Source organism: Thunnus maccoyii, chromosome 19, assembly GCF_910596095.1.
Source record: "Thunnus maccoyii chromosome 19, fThuMac1.1, whole genome shotgun sequence".
Classification (NCBI taxonomy): Eukaryota; Metazoa; Chordata; class Actinopteri; order Scombriformes; family Scombridae; genus Thunnus; species Thunnus maccoyii.
The window spans coordinates 21,136,239-21,152,793 of record NC_056551.1 but is presented as its reverse complement, the minus strand read 5'-3'; the positions used below and the strand labels follow the sequence as shown (position 1 = coordinate 21,152,793).

The window sequence follows — 16,555 nt, the reverse complement described above, 5'->3', positions numbered from 1 at the left end:
TCTGCCAAATTGTAGTTTTGAATGATTTATGTAGCAAAAGAATGTAGATTCTTTCAAATGACAGTCCTCTTGACGATCAAAATACTCTAAAACTAAGGAAAAAACAATTCAAACACCCTGTATGTCATTAGTGCCGAGTTTCCACCACAAAAGTTGTGAAGCCCAGCAGGGGAGGGGGTGGGTCATTTTGCTTTTTTTTAAATAGAAATAAAACTCATTTAGTTCATTTTCGCGTATCAGTGCCCAAATTCATCAAATAAAAAAACTCTCATTTGTAAAATACTAAGCATGTTATCAATAATTAGTCGGACAATGGACGTTACGATTATAAACTGAAAGTGTCTGCTCCATGACCATCTGCACCAGCAGCAGAGTCTCAGCACAGAGAGCGGAGTGAGATGTCTGTCCTCCCTCCTGCTCTCTGCCGTAAACACACGTAGCTCTGTCTCTAGACCGCACACTCGCTCCACACTGAGCTATTCATTAAAGGAGCTACGCTACTCGTAGAACACATTATAGTTTAGAAAACATCTTAAAATGCATTTTGCAAATGCAAAGATCCCCGATGCTTAGGCCCAGCGGGGGTCCAACTCAGGTGCGATGGGCTGCCAGAGTTGCAATACACTGGTGGAAACCCTGACTAGAGTAGTGATGCTGTGGTAGGGGGGAGGATGCTAGTTTGAGAAGCTAGCTGGGAAATATATAGTGAAGGCACTGATGTTCCTTCTTTCTTCCTGTGACGGGAAGGAAAACAATAACAACATGGAAAAACGGAAGCCAGGAAGAGAAAGTAAATTAAAAGACTCATATAGGCGGCTTATAGGATGCAAATGAATGAACAGAGAAAAGAGTCCTCTTAGAGGAAAAGGCAGACCTCTGCCAGTAACATAGTCTCCATTCACTGGACTGTAAAATGCCTGTAAGATGGCCCTTTATGATCCAGCTCTATAGATAGGAGAGAGCATTATGGCCCACCCATGCATGATTAACAATGCCTAAAAATCCCTTATCTTCCTCTAAATGAATAAGCATATGATCTCTTACTGATTTTTTTTCTACACTGGAGGATGTTCTCTCTATGAGAATATGTGGGCAGGTGTGTGTGAGCGTATGTTTGTTATCTGTTTGTATGTGAAAGCGTGAGTGAGTGCAAGCTCATTAATATGTAAATTGGCTGTACGAGCACAGTGAAGCACACTAATAGACAGCTAATGGTCTGCTTTACGAGAGAGGTTTATGGTTTCTTTAATGTGAAGAAAATCAATTGTGTTGTGCAGGAAATACTCTTATCCACTTTGTATACACACAGTCTTTAAGTAGAAGACATAAAAAAGTTGTAACTGTCCAGGCAGCTTGTCCATGTGGGGGCCGAATATGGGCACCGAATATGGGCTCTATGGAGAAGTATGAATGCTTCTGGGCACACTATGTGGGACCCACATGGGTTCCCAATTATTAGTCCATATAGTGTTGGTCGGTAGCCCAAAAAAGGGTTCTGTTAGAGGTCTGAGGATAATTACCCACATGGGCCCAATTTGTACCTCTCAGGCTTCATTCATAACCCACATGCCAGACACATGTGAGGTCTGGAGCCAGTGAACAAATTTTGCCAGGCCCAGTGGGACCTTGCTGGGTGCCTATCTGTCGGTTAGTTGTTGGAGCACTTTGGTCCAGACTGATATATCTCAGCAATTGTTATATGGATTAATATGCAATTTTGTATGGGCATTCATGTGGATGAATCCTACTGACTTTCATTATCCCTGACTTTTCCTGTAGCTCCACCATGAGATTGACATTTTTGCTTTTTAGTGAGATGTCTTCATGACCTTTCTAAGGATTGTCATGAAAATTTGCACACTAATCCATGGTGCCCACACAATAAACCCTTTTCCTCTAAAACCGCCATGAGCTTCATGTTTGTGGCTTTGAGTGAAATATCTTGACAACTATTGGATAGATTATCTTGAAATTCAAGAAACATTCATGTCCCCCTCTGGATGTAACAACTTTGATGATCCTTTAACTTTTCCCCAGCATGATCCTCAGGTCAAAATATTATCTTGTCCAATACTTTGGTTTATGAAATACCTGTAAACCTAAAGACATTCCCATCATCCTCAGCTGTACTTTCTCTTAAATTCTAATTGGCAAATGTTAGCATGCTAACACGCTAAACTACAACTATAACTATAATCTATAACAAGACTGTTATAGATTATAGTTATATAGATCTTTGTCTTGCTATCTTAACAAAGAAACTGGATTTTGGTATTGATTTTGAAAATTGAACCTGCAAACAATAAGTGAATATAGACATGAAATGATAATAAATGCATTTCAGTCAGCCAACTCACATGGAGTAGATTATTATTTAAATGTAGAATATGTGCAACACATTAGTGTTTGGTGTCTAAGCTCTGAACTTGTCACTACCCACAAGGAAACATTGATCTCACGCAGCAGGGAGTGGGGAGCGACGATACTAACTTCCTCCCTAGGGGAAGACAGACTCAAGGGCCTACCTGTGGATGCTGGGGTGGAAGTGGGGCTTTTGAAATGCTATATGAATGGCAGCAACAGCAGCAGCAATGGCAGCAAGCAAGCATGTGAGCGGTGCGGCAGCAGGCATGCAGCAAAGTGTGAGCAGAGCACTGATGGCTTAAATACACCGCCATGATTATAAGGGTGCGTTGGATAAATGTTACAGTGGGGGGAGTATGGCATGAGCGGTATCTTGGTAAAATCTAAGAACTCAAGTTGTTTTACCAATATACACAAAGGCACAATAATGCATCATTCTGGAGAGGAAAATGACCACTTTCATGACATATTTTTTTGATTTGTTATTTTTAATCCTGAAATATAAAAAAAATAAAACCTTTTGATAGGATCTACTGAGTACATTAAATTCATTCATGCATTATTGTTTTTCTGAGGCAAACAACTTTACGGTGGCTGCTGTTTTCTGAACACTGCTGGCTTGTATGGAAGAACTGTCACTGCAAACTGCCCTAGGCTGTATTCATCCAATTGGGTTGTAAATTGTGCACACATGTATGCACACACACACACACACACACACACACACACACACACACGCACACGCACACATAATATATATACACGCACGAACATATACTGCGCACATAGACACTAGCTACACTTCATACACTCATGCCATTTAAATTTCTGATGCATATGCACACACACGCACACAACCCTTTCAACCAAATACTTCCAACAGACAGGCAAGCACATGCACATATTGCACATAAAAAAAACCTTTCCCTTCCCACGTCCTCCTGTTTTTTTTTTCACTCAAATACATCATCACAGAAAAGAGCTCCAAGGGAGTAGTGCCGTGCATAAAATTTTTTTTGTCTCCCTGCTGTAACTCAACATGTAGATCCTGACTGCACTATGAAATCTCTCCTTGCATGTCAAACAATGTTTTTAGTTTTACCCCTGTGTGTGAGTGCAGGTGCAGCTGAGTGATTCTGATTCTATGACTGTGTGTGTGTGTGTGGCAGGGTGTCTGTGCTATAATGTGTATAATGGCCTCACACTGCAGAACTGCAGCAATGTAACAGTTTCACTGAGCTCTGTCACCAGCGGGCCAAGACATCAGTGGAAGCCATCATCTGCACTGCACTAAACATTCATTGCTAGCATACTGATTGTTAATTTAACATGGACAGACAAGATATATGACGTCACCCGTTATGCAGTGAGACACACACAGAGCTGACAAACTTACACACATATAGGAACGGTTCATTTTTAAAATGAAAGTTTTCACAGATGTAATCCTTTTAAGCCACAAGATCTAAAGTGGTTTCTGACACTGTGGTGCCTGGATGGCGCAGGGGAAAAAGCTCATGCCTAATGATTATACTGTTATTTAAAGGTACATTTTATCACTTAGGGTTCACAATTGTGAAGGTACCAATGGTAGGGGTTCAAAATGGACTTGCAAGTAAAGGTAATGTAATTGCATGAAGGTACTGGCCCAGTATCAAGCTTTTGTATTCAAAAAGGTACAATTCTATGTCAGACTGACATTCAGTGAACAATTCTGTGTCAGACTGACATTTTGTGATTGACACTGCGACACAAGTCAGAGAAAATGAATTTAAGAAAGAAAGAGTCAGCATGGCAATGAAGAGTGAATGTTTGGTTGCTGCCTTATTTGTTTTTTTGATGGTCAATAAAACAACAGCAGAAACTTCAAGTCCCAAGGGAACACATGATATCTCAAGTCAACTCAAGAGCTGTAGTACGGGATGCAGACAGCCTCTTAACACAGTTTTTTTGTAAATGAATCTCTCTCACAGCAGGACCCCACTCCGTAATTGGGGGCTGACTTTCAGATCCTCTATCTCTGCTCATGCTACACCATGGGATTTGAGAGGACAACAGGGGAATTCTGATGGATAGGTAGAAAAGGAAAGGCAGACAATCAGAGAGAATTCCTCTCTATGGAAACGATGTCGTCCTCCAACGAAGCAGCATTGGCAGACAGTTCTTGGGCGAAAGGCTTTGTCTGCTCATTAGATAAACAGGAAACCAGCAGGAGTCTTGCAAGCTGTCTCCTTCTCTCTCTCCCTCTCTCTCTCTGTCTCTCTAATACATCTCTCAAACACAAATGTACACACTAATATGTCACTACAAACTGACGTACACACAAAAAGACTCGTTAGACTAGTTACCCAACTAACATACAAAGACAAGCATAAACATACTTAAACACTGATTTAACATACATTAGAATGTGATCCCACAAGCAACAGATTCTGCTTGTGTAGTGGCCACTCCATATCAGGTACAGAATAATAAGCCTCTTAACATTAATATCTTATTTATTTAACAGGCTTTTATTACGGTTTCTGACAATTTTATTATACTTAATGGCAAGTTTGACCGATGCATTGTGGCTTGGATTTTGCAGGGCTAAAAAAGGCTAAGCTAAAAGAAGTCTGTTGCTCACTAAAATGTTGCAGGATATTTCCAGTCAGTGAACTGTGGTATCAACGCGGAACAAATGTGGGATAACGAATTGCTTATATTGCTAGAATTACTAGAGTTAAAATCTTCCGTATGAAAAATTATTGCATTCAGTTTATGCCTGTAAGTGTGCTGTCTGCATTTTTGTTCTACTGTATTTACAGTGAGGACGCGAGCGATATTTAATAGTTCCCAACAATGAGATTCATGTAAGAGTCAGACTTTGATACCTCTTCATCCAATAAACCTGTAACTACATGTGCATTTCCTTATGTTTTAGGGAGTCAACCCCGACTACATCCCATCCATCTTCAAACATGTACCATCCCCAGAGAAGAGAAGAAGAAGAATGTGGTTGGATGTATTCAACAGAGGACAGAGGAGCAAACTCCAAAGAGAGCAATCAAAGAAGTCATCAGCTGCAGCAGTAATCCTTCCAGCAGATTGTCCTCAAGACAGCAGCAAGCATCCTACTGCAGACCAGATTCTCACAGGAGAATCTCTTGTGAAGGAATCTGCCCACAAAGAACCTGGAAATGATTTCCAGCCTATTCCTGATAATAATGATGATCCAGCAACTCCACCATGTTACAGTGAAAACTGTGAGAAACACATTAAATCTCTTGAGTTGGAATGCCAAGCTCTGGGGACTGAAAATATGTTGTTAAGAGAAGAAAATGGATGGATTGAATGAGATGACTTTGCAAAACAATGACAAATTGGTTAATATTCTCACTGGTTTACCAACATATTCACTACTCATGGCTGTTTTTCATTTTGTAGCTCCCAATCTCAAATCTTTCCTAACATTATTTCAGCAGAATATGCCGGCTTTAAATACACTTGGGATGAATTTGTCTTTTGACTTTTTGTCTTATTAATTTGGCATTGATTCAAACACTGTTGCAAAGCTTTTCAAACACTGTACTAGTGTAATGTATTGTGGACTAGTGCCATGTCTAGTTATATGGCCTGATAGGGAATCATTAAGAAAATCTCTTCCATATGCATTTAGGAACAGTAGCTTTGAGAAGACAGTTTGCATTATTGAGTGTTTTGAAATATTTATTGAGAAACCAAGTAACTTATTTGCCAATGCTCCAGGTCATTCAACATACAAGTCGCACCAAACAATGAAATATTTAATTGCCATGTGCCCACAAGGTTCCATTTGTTTCATTTCCAATGGAAAAGTGATAAGTTCATCACAGAGCAAAGTAATTTTTTTTTTATCTCATTTGCTCCCAGGGGACGTAGTTTTGGCAGGCAGAGGTTTCAATGTCAAAGAGTCTATACATTCTTACCAAACTAAATTAAACAAGAGACAGTTAGATCCTGCTGACTTGAAGAACACCTGATGCTTAGCATCTCTTAGTATACTCATTACATTGGAGTTGTCTGTCAAAAACACACTGTTTTGCAAAGCACCTTCCCCATAGGTTTCACTGTCATAGACAGAGAAAATGATAAGACATTTCTCGACAAAATTGTAAAAGTATATTATGCTCTTACAAATTAATCTGTTGTACCCTTTCAGTGATCTGGTAACAGAAGTAGGGTCATGTAACTGACAACAGATGTAGGGTAATGTAACTCAATAGAGATGTGGTCCTGTAACTCATTACAAATGCGGTGTCATGTAACTCACAACAGATGTGGCCAACATTCAATATTTACAGATATTAACTTGTTGATAGAATAATAATAGAGATGCAGTTATTGGACATCTTTGTATTTTGCCTTTAACCCAAATTCAGTTAGTTAACTGCAAATCAACCTGTTTTTCTCACAGCTCTTGTTTCTTGTGACAAATTCCTTTTGAAGAGAAACTGATGTTTTATTGGCCCTAAAAATATCAATTTGACACCACTGATTAGTTTTGAGGTGTTTTTCTGTGAATTTATTACTTTTCTGCAGCTGGGACATATCCACTGTTTTCTGAATTCTTTCCATGTGAAGGTAAGTTTGGTGAAACTTTTTAACTGAACAAAAACTGGCAGTAACACCACTCTTGACCATGATTAGCAAACACTGCTGTTGGTTTTGGAGCAGAAAAAATCTTGGCAAGCAGCTCTGGAATGATACATTTCTTTAAAAAGTCTCTAACACGTTCCAATTCTTTGTCAAAAAATGTCAAAAGGTGAAGTACATTTCCTTTCAGTCCAAAGGATAAAATCACAATATGGTTTGTCAGTTCCAAATAGCTGCATTTGTTCTTGGTAATAGTATGCATGGCCCTGCTTCGATCTGACAGTTCCTTGCTCGTCTTTTTCAAGGCAACAGTCTACAACAGAATTTGCTGCTTCATTTACAGAGAGGTCCTTTGCACAAAATGGGCACTTTATTTCTATGACACCTGAACCACAGCAGTTACAGGGAACATATCCATCAGACGAGGCCCTTATAAATGGGCGTAAGGGTGAAAACCTGAATCCAGCAGTTTCTACCAGGACATACGAGCATGAGAGGCAGTGCTGCATTTCGTAGTATTTTCTTGCCAACTTCTCATGCTTACATCCCCATCTGGAAAACACAAAAATGAGTTTAGATATCTTTTAGACAGTAGTAATGCCTTAAAGCAATGTATTAACATAAACATTCATCTCACAGACCACAGGCTTTTATGTGATAAACACTGTTATAAAACAGAGTGGAGGTTGAGTGGAATTCGTTGTTTGAATTTGAAAGTAGCACACGAGCCCAAATGCTAAAACTTCTATGCTCATAAACACCTGGTAGCCTCAGTGGTGAAGCTATGAGACTTTGGGTAGTATATTTTTGTTATCAGGGACACTGGAGGCTTTTTGATGTCTGTCTTTGTGGCTGCTCTGAGGATAGATGCTGTTATCCTACCACTTCTTTGATCAAACCAGATTTTGGACTTAGACTGTGCTCGAGTCACGTCTTCTACAATATCACTCAATAAATGATTCAACTGTGATTCAAACTATTATATAATTACTTTTTTAAGTGAGCAAATGCACCTCTGATTTTTACACTGACAGTGTGCACATGCAGTACATGTTTCATTTTAGATTTGACTATTATCAGCTCTTGGCTTTATTTTAAACAACATTAATCATTAATAATGATTTACCTGTTCTTTGGTCACAGTTATGTGTTCCAACAGTGCTTTTGCTCGGTCTTGTAACTCTGCTAGGTTGACATCACTTGCCTGCTTGTCATAAAGATTTGTGAGGGGTTCTAGTAAATCTAGCAAGACAACTTTTGGTACATAGGATGCTGCATACTCTCTGACAACAGATATGATATCTGATATTCCACTCTTGTCAAAGATTCCTCACTTGTTGTGGTCCACTTGCACTTTTTTGATATTACAGCTGTCTCTTCCTCTCTTCCATGGTTATGATGCCATACCCTGAACAACGCAGCTGACACATGGCAGCAGCTCTCACCAAGTCCAGCTGTGCAAATGCAGTGGGCTCCTAACACAACCCCATCATTCCTGACCACCACCCATGGCTTCAACTGAGGGTCATTCAGTCTTTGGGAATGATTCACCTGTAATAAAAAGTTCATGGCTCTTGCATGATAATTGCTGTTTATCATAAAGGTATAATATCATGTATGAGGTGGTGCTTTTCGAAATTCATGCACACAGTGATAATGTAATTAACTGTTGGTAAATCTAAGATACAGACTAGCTAACACTACATACAAATTAGCACAATGATTACACTGCCTGTTGGTTATGTTAACGTTAACTAAGATAAAGTGACACTTACCCTTCCAGTGGCGATAAAGCAATTTTTAGCCCGTAGACTCCAAAACTGAATATTCATCACAAATCCAGATGTTGTCCATTTGTACCCCTCCAGGCATTTGTAGGCTTTCAAAGACTCTCCAGAGAAGGATGAGGGAAAGTTGATCAGGTAACCGTAGATGTCTGGACACTGCTGGTCTGGAACATTGTCTGTTCCGGCTGTTTTCAATACTCATGAAAAGCACCCCGAGGGGCATTATAATGGTCAGTAATGTTTAATTTATTAAGTTTTGCAATATAGCACTCTATGTCCTTGGAATTAAAGTGCGCAGTGAACTCTGACAGCTTAAAATCGAAGCTGGCGCCATTCATATCCGCTCACGCCTCTCCTGCCAACATGGCAGTGTACACAAAACAAGTCACGTGACATCCGGAGTTCTATTCATTACATAGTTTCTCCTCCTCTTCCTGATGCAGTGGCGATCACGCGGCTCAATTCAGAGAATCTGCAAGGCCTAATCCCATCTAATTCCTGTATGTTTGGGTACTTGAGCTGAGGTTGTGCCATCGCTGCTGCTCGGTGGTGAAATGTAATGCAATAATCCTTCACACTGCCATCACCAAAGCAGTGAGAAAGCGGATTGTGATGAAAATCGTCGTCAATGATACCTAATCCCCTCTGCAGGTGTGCAAGTCACTATTCAGAATGTGCCCCCATTTTTTACTGAAAGGAAGGTGGTGGAATATATAGAAAATGACATATAGTATGTAGACGAAGCAATAAAGGGGTTTTGTATATTGTATAATACTATTTTTAATCAGTTTGATTCATTTCCATCCATCCAACCATCCATTTCTATTATATTCATACTCACTGAAGAAATGGTGTTTTACAAATGTGATTAAGTTGATGAAGAGCATTGTCAGTAAGAAAAAAAATAAAAAAATAATCATAGAATATTTTTTTTTTCAAATATCAGTTCAAGTTATTTCCTGTTTTAAGATAACCCATGAAACCAATGTGTTGTGTGATGCATGCACATGCGTATTTGTCTTGTCTGTACGTGTATACATTGTGGTGACAGGGCCTTACCTTGGCCGGGGTCTCCCTGGCAGTTTCTGAGTCTGACCAGCGGTGTTTGAGCTGGGAGGAGCTGGGCACACACTCACAGAACGTCTGCATGGGACAAACAGACAGGGCCACCAGTGTTGGCGTTTGTTCAAGTCACATGTGCAATTAAGCATGCAAGCACATGCGTACAAACACATACACGCATGCATGCACAAACACATATCCACGCACGCACACACACACACACACACACACAGATTTTGAGTGTGAATTTAAATAACTTAAAAGTGTCAGTACTGGGCACAGTGCATTTTCCATGAAATAATTGTTAACAGATACAGTAAATGGTACCGGTGCTGATAAACTTCAACCACCTACACACATAACTGCACACTGACATAGACAGATCTGAACAGACATCTACACATCTCAAAGGTATCACTGAATTCAATAGTTTATGACAGGCTCAGTGCATCTTCCAAGAGATCCTCAGTGCACAGAGTTTGCTCCTACTCCAAATAAAAAGAAAAAAAAAAAAAAAGAATGAATGAAGCATTTCTTTGAATGTGAGTTGTCACTGCTTGTGTGCAGAAGCAAGCATTCACACATGCAGGTGAATGTGGGTGTCTGTATACAATATCTGAACATTATGTGCCTCGGTATATATACGCCTCTTTGTGCTCGTTTGTGCATTTGTCTGGGACTACTTCTAGCTCCTGCACAGATAAAAGCAGAATAATTATAAAAGTGGGGGCTTTCTAACTGCTCCAGGAGAGCACATCATTCCGTGACCTTCAACACTGCTGCTCCCGCTGTGGAATTGCTCAATTAGCCAGAGACAATAACACCAACACAAAAACACACACGTGTAGGCACATTAATGCAGCAAACATTAGCAATTAATGTATCAGAATGTGTTCTCTATCTGAGCATGGTGTAATAAATGCTAAACGTGTGCATGTGAATGTACATTACTGAAACTAAATATGCTCTTTACACTTATTACATTACACTACATGCGTCAATGGCATCAGCAAAATATAAAAAAATTACTTTAAAGCTGTATTGATCAATTTTTGGCCACTAGGAGGCTTAAAAAAAAAAGACAGAGGGTAACATTGGTTAGGCTTGCGTGTTACAACATTAGTAGTCACTTGGAATTGTGTTTCTGTCCACTTGACAAAATGTGCATTCAATAATCACTCCCATTTTACCTTTATTTTTGTCCCCCATAACTCCTGAGAAAAAATACCTGGCTCTTTAGCTGCTAACAACTCTGCTTTCTTCACGCTGCTAGGCACTTTTATCTGACTGCTGTTTGGTGCTGGCAGGTAGCATACAATGAGCTTATCAGAGCTTTTTTTAAAATATGGAAACAGCTGCCTACAGGGGGCTAATGAGAGTAGCTCAGATGCAGCCACACAGTGACTGTGTGGGCGTTAACAAAAAAATAAGAGTTTAAAGAGGCTAAAAAGTTCCTTGGCACTGTGCAGCTGGGTGATAATTCTCTCTAGTATGAGTATCTAGTACGAGTGATCCCTTTCATATGTGAGTCATAGTTAATATCAAAAATATTGCAGGTTTAACTGTGTGTGTTCATGCATGCAGTTGTATAGCAGTGGTTGCATCTGTGTATGTTTTGTCAGTTATTGGTGAGTGTGAATTTCTGTGTATGCAGCTCACAAAGTCATTGTTATGATGGCTGACCAATAGTTCACCCCTTTGCTCTAAGCATTCTCTTCCGATGTGTAAGAAAACAAGAGAGGGATAAAAAGAAGGCAGCAAGATAGAAAAAAACTGAAGGGGGGGAGTGAGAAAGAGATGGGGGGGAGGGATTTAGGAGAGGTGTGTTGAATTCTAATGAGCAGCCTTAGGGTCAGCGATTGAAATCTATGTCTGTTCTGCCTAAAACATTGCAGCTGTCTGTGCTTGCAGTACACAGAGGAGCTACAGAGCCACCATTGCTAAATAAACACAGACTCCACAGTGATGTGGTTGAACAACCTAACAAGTCAGCTACACAGTAAAGAAACGGGACTTAATTTATAAAAACTGGTGCATCTATTTTATGTTGTTGCACAGTTCACAGGTGCACAAGTACATACAAAGGTGTACTCCCATTTACTTGCAAGCAGGCAAAAAGACAGAAAAACACATTCACACATGAATACATGCACAGTGGCACACTGACCAAAGGTTGTGTGTTGCAGCTGCAGCCCACTCAGATCCCTGACACTCTGTCTTCCTATTATATCGAGCAGCACGTATCAGAGCTTTAGTTTGTTCATCCCCCTGCCTGCTAATGCTCACATTGGGGTTCTTTGCTGCCTGTGCACACAAACATGCACACACGCATTCAAAGTGACACACCAATATCTGTGGGGCTTCTTGTTGGCAGTGGTCCCGATGTGGGCATGACTGCTTGGCAGTGTTTGTCTAGTCCTAATCTGACTCCACAAGCTCCACCAGCGGAGAGGATTTACACTTAATAGAATATTTGGACTTTTTATTGGTTGGACCTTACACGCAGAATCCTATCTGATGAGCCACGTCTTAGAAGACAGGAAAGGCTCAGACTTATCCTGGGCGTGACTGAATGTGTACGTGCCCACTTTTTGAATGAGTGTAGCCGACCTATGTGTTTGCATGAGTGCATGTGTGGACATAGATTGTCAATTCAAGAATGCAAGTACTATCTAAGAACTTTTAGATTGCTTGAATGTGTTGTTCTTGGAATATATTTGCTCACTTTGCTGAATACCTTTACGTGTGTGTGTGTGTGTGTGTGAGACGGGGACTAGCAAGGTGTGTTTAAGCCTGCTGCTCACTAAGCTGATGGAGTGGAAGAGGCTTTGCATACATTCACTTGTGGGCTTACTAATCATTTAACAGAACTTGCAGACTGCTAAATGAGGGGACTGAGACTGACAGAATGATGGGAAAAAAAAAGGAGTGAGAAAGGGGGAGCAGGACGTTGAATACAAAGCATGGTGACACTGTGTTTTGCGTGAACACAGTTCATTGGTGTTAAATATAGGATTTTATGTTGTTCAGTGTTTATCGTTTAAACGGCATTGGGAAATAGAAGGGTTAACAGTGAGTGAGTGAATGAATGAATGCACGATTAGAGGTGTGACAAGGATTTCCCACCTGCTGTGAGAAATGAGGAAGCAGTTTAGATAAATGATAAAAACATCTTTAAATTCACAGTAAGTCAGCGGATGTTTTATCTTACACTGGTGTTACATGGGGTGAATACAATTGCTCAACACATACATGTTGATAAGTTATTTTCTGACCTCATGAGGTGCATTGTGTTGAAAAAAGGATAATGTAGTTTGTCCTCCTGAAAATCCAATTTGATTCATATTCATTCATATACAGCACAATGTTTCAAGAGATGGAAACAGTGGAAATGTAATGCTTTACAATAAGGCACACAAAATTCCTGAAGTTCCTGTATCAAGTCAATGACTGCATATTAAATAAAGATAGGAACTATTTGGGTGTGGGTAAATGTACTTTGACTTTGACTCTTTTTTGAGGAGTCTGTCTCTGGTTCATCAGTCATGTACCCAAGAACTAATGAACTACTAAATAATGAGCTCATAAATCATGAACTAATGATGGACTTACAATAAGAAGTAATACGTACTTCTAAGTTGGGTGCTACTTTACTAAAGGGGACACAAAAAATAGTAACACATAGGAACTGTGATAAAGAAGCTGGCAACCTTTATGTAATTTTCTCACAATCTTTCCCTAACTGTTGCCAGAAAAAAACAAAAAACAAATAAAACTTATAGGAATTCAATTTGGAGTAAATATGGTGGAAAAAAATACCACATTAAAGTAATGGAATGGGTATAAAGCTTAAACAAAATAATATAACTTTTATTGCCTCCTTCATAAAACAAACAGACGGTTGTTGCATGGCATGCTGAATATGATGAGAGAGGTGTTTATTTAGCCAGCATCCATATTCTGTTCTGCAGACCACAGAGATTTGGGTTTGGATATTTTAGAGGACACTGTCATTGTGACTGTGATGGGCAGCATAGCAGCTTTTACTGACTTCAAAGGGGCTATTCCCCGTACAGCTGAGGACTGATGACAGTGCTAGACACTTTTTTTTTGGATTCCTTGGCCACTGGCACACAAATAATGGTTATACAGTGTACCAGAAGGGACACTGCTGCGATTTGGTAACAAAAATAAGTACATGAGATGAAATGAGGCGGCTCCATCACTAGCCCGTGCTTTCTATCAACATTACAATATATTTATTCTTACTTTTTACTTGATTTTTGGTAGAACAATTGAATGGTTTTTTTTTTATTTTTATGCGGCTTGTCAAAGTGTTTTCTTCTCCTTTTAGTGATTGGTTGCATCTGCTTAGTGTTAAGCTATTTCAGAGGTGTAAACAAAGTATTCTTTCAGCGTACCTTATCAAGACTACCCTCTGGCCAATAGAAAACAAACACATCTCAACATGCCACTGTTAGAACAGACAGTTAAGAGACCTACATTTCAGTGAAATAAACTAAGTAAGCTGATGCTTGCTGCTGTTTCCGTTGTTAACTTAAGGATAGCATTGTCTTATATACAGCATTCTGTGTTTATGTTTAATAATAAAGATACAGAGAAAAGAGGATATGTACAGGAAGTGGCACTGTATTTGCATCACGTACTCAGCCCTGCTGGCTGAAATAGGCTGTCTCAGAGTAAACTCAAGGATTTTGTTTTGTCACTTTTTTAGCATATCTATATACGAATACTCTGTGTGTAGACGTGTCCTCGAGTATACACACACAAGACATAAACTGAGTAAATTCAACAAACACAATCAACTGCATCAGCTAAAATGGATGCATGCAAACACTGAGAGAAATGCTCTTCACCTTCAAAATAAGACAGCATACAGAGAAAGAAGAGGGAGGAGAGGCCTGCGGGAGATCAGGGAGATGAGTTCAATCCTAAGAGACAAATCACCCGCTCTACCCTCCACTGCTTGTCCTTGGAGCTCACACCGCAATCGGCCACACACAGGGAATGAGTCTGTCACCCACTGTCCCTGAGACGCACGCACACACTGGAATGCAAAAACATATCACCGCAGCTGCTATTATAAAGCACACAATCACTGTGAGGTCAGAATGGCTGCTTTGTGAGCATGAAGTGAAACGGCAAGATTGAAAGAGGGCTTTCAATTTCGCATGGGTGTTATGGCTTATATTGTTACTTCTCATCTCTCAGGACGCCGATAATCTCCAACTGCTCTTGCTTATGCTCCCTTATCTGCCAATGTACATTTATTACAGCCTAAGTATGAAAACTCCCAAACATGTACACATTTAAAAAGCTCAACCACCCCACAATCTACGTATTTCTAGTAATTGTTACAACTTTCTTTTCATGTTCTGTAATTGCCTTTCCATCTTTGAATATCATGGCATTAACTTTTTTTCCCCCTTGTCTTTTTAGGCAGCTTTGGTTGGTCAGGAGCTGTTGCTGTTTTGGGTTTGTAAGACCCATTGAGATATTGAAAGTGATGTTGGGCTATACAAATACACTTGACTTGTCTTGACATGAAATTAAACTTTCATGTGCTAGATGCATGCCAAGTAAGGAGAATTTATAAATATTATTAGTATGACTGCATAAAAAAACTCCAAAACATAAGACACAGAAGCACACATACACGTCAGCAGGGATGTATTCTAATAGGGGGGATACAGATGCAAAAGTAGCACTGCTGTGACAGAAAAAACATTCTTATTGCACTGAAAAAGTCCTTAAGAACAGAAAGGCCACTTTGCTTATGCTACATCAATACACACAAAGATGGAAACAAATTTGTTAAAAGGACTCACTCATTATTACATGAAATAGCAAGGAAGGTAATTATGATGCTATTCCCTTTACCTTTGTCAGGAATAATCAAAATGATTCCCATCAAGGACACCTCACATATTAACTTCATAGGCTTACATCTCTTTCTACCTTCTTTCCCCCACTTCAATTTCTATTTGAAATTGCAGACCACTTACACTCCTGATTGCAGTTGCAAGCACAGTTAAGTGCACCAGCACAATCACGCAAGTACAAGATTCACACGTACCTAGACACACAAACACACTTTTATGCACTCCACACATACACACACACACAGACATGCCATTAAAAGACAAGATAGATCTCCACCCCACAGCCTTGCTATTTCGATATCAGCGTGATAAGAAGGTAAGAAGGCAGACACTTCTTCTAACAGGCAGAAATGAAGAGCCACCTCTCCTTAATGTGTACATTTGCATACATTGCTATGTGCAAACCATACAGGCACTCATAAATAATACATGCATGTTATGGATACTGGTGTCGACACTTCATGGTACAGCTACCTTGCTGAATGACTTATGGTTTTAGCTCAAGCAGTACATCAGGGTGGCCTTATGTGTGTGTGTGTGTGTGTGTCTATCTTTCTGTCCCTCTGTGTCCATCTATTTCTTCATGTATGTCTATGTCTGTGACTGTGTTTGTACACAGGGGAAACCCTACATCTTGACGGTCTGACCTTGGCAAAGAGATCAGATTTTTATGCTGATGGTGCGAGACAAATGTGGTGCGTGCTCCTTTACTTGCACTGTTTGTCTCTGAGTGTGTGTGTGTGTGTGCAGCACTTCATTTAGGCGAAAAACTGCATTTATTTGTATTAGTGTGTGTGTGTGTGTGTGTCTGTGTGTGTGTGTGTG

General features: G+C 39.8%; 1 protein-coding gene across 1 annotated transcript in view; it reads right to left on the bottom strand.

Moving 5' to 3' along the window:
- Positions 1-16,555, bottom strand: part of fibcd1b (fibrinogen C domain containing 1b) — a 116,952-nt gene that overhangs the window by 76,605 nt on the left and 23,792 nt on the right. The window contains exon 2 of the mRNA XM_042394260.1: positions 9,825-9,908. Coding sequence (XP_042250194.1) covers positions 9,825-9,908 — 84 coding nt within the window. The remainder of the gene's footprint in view (positions 1-9,824; positions 9,909-16,555) is intronic.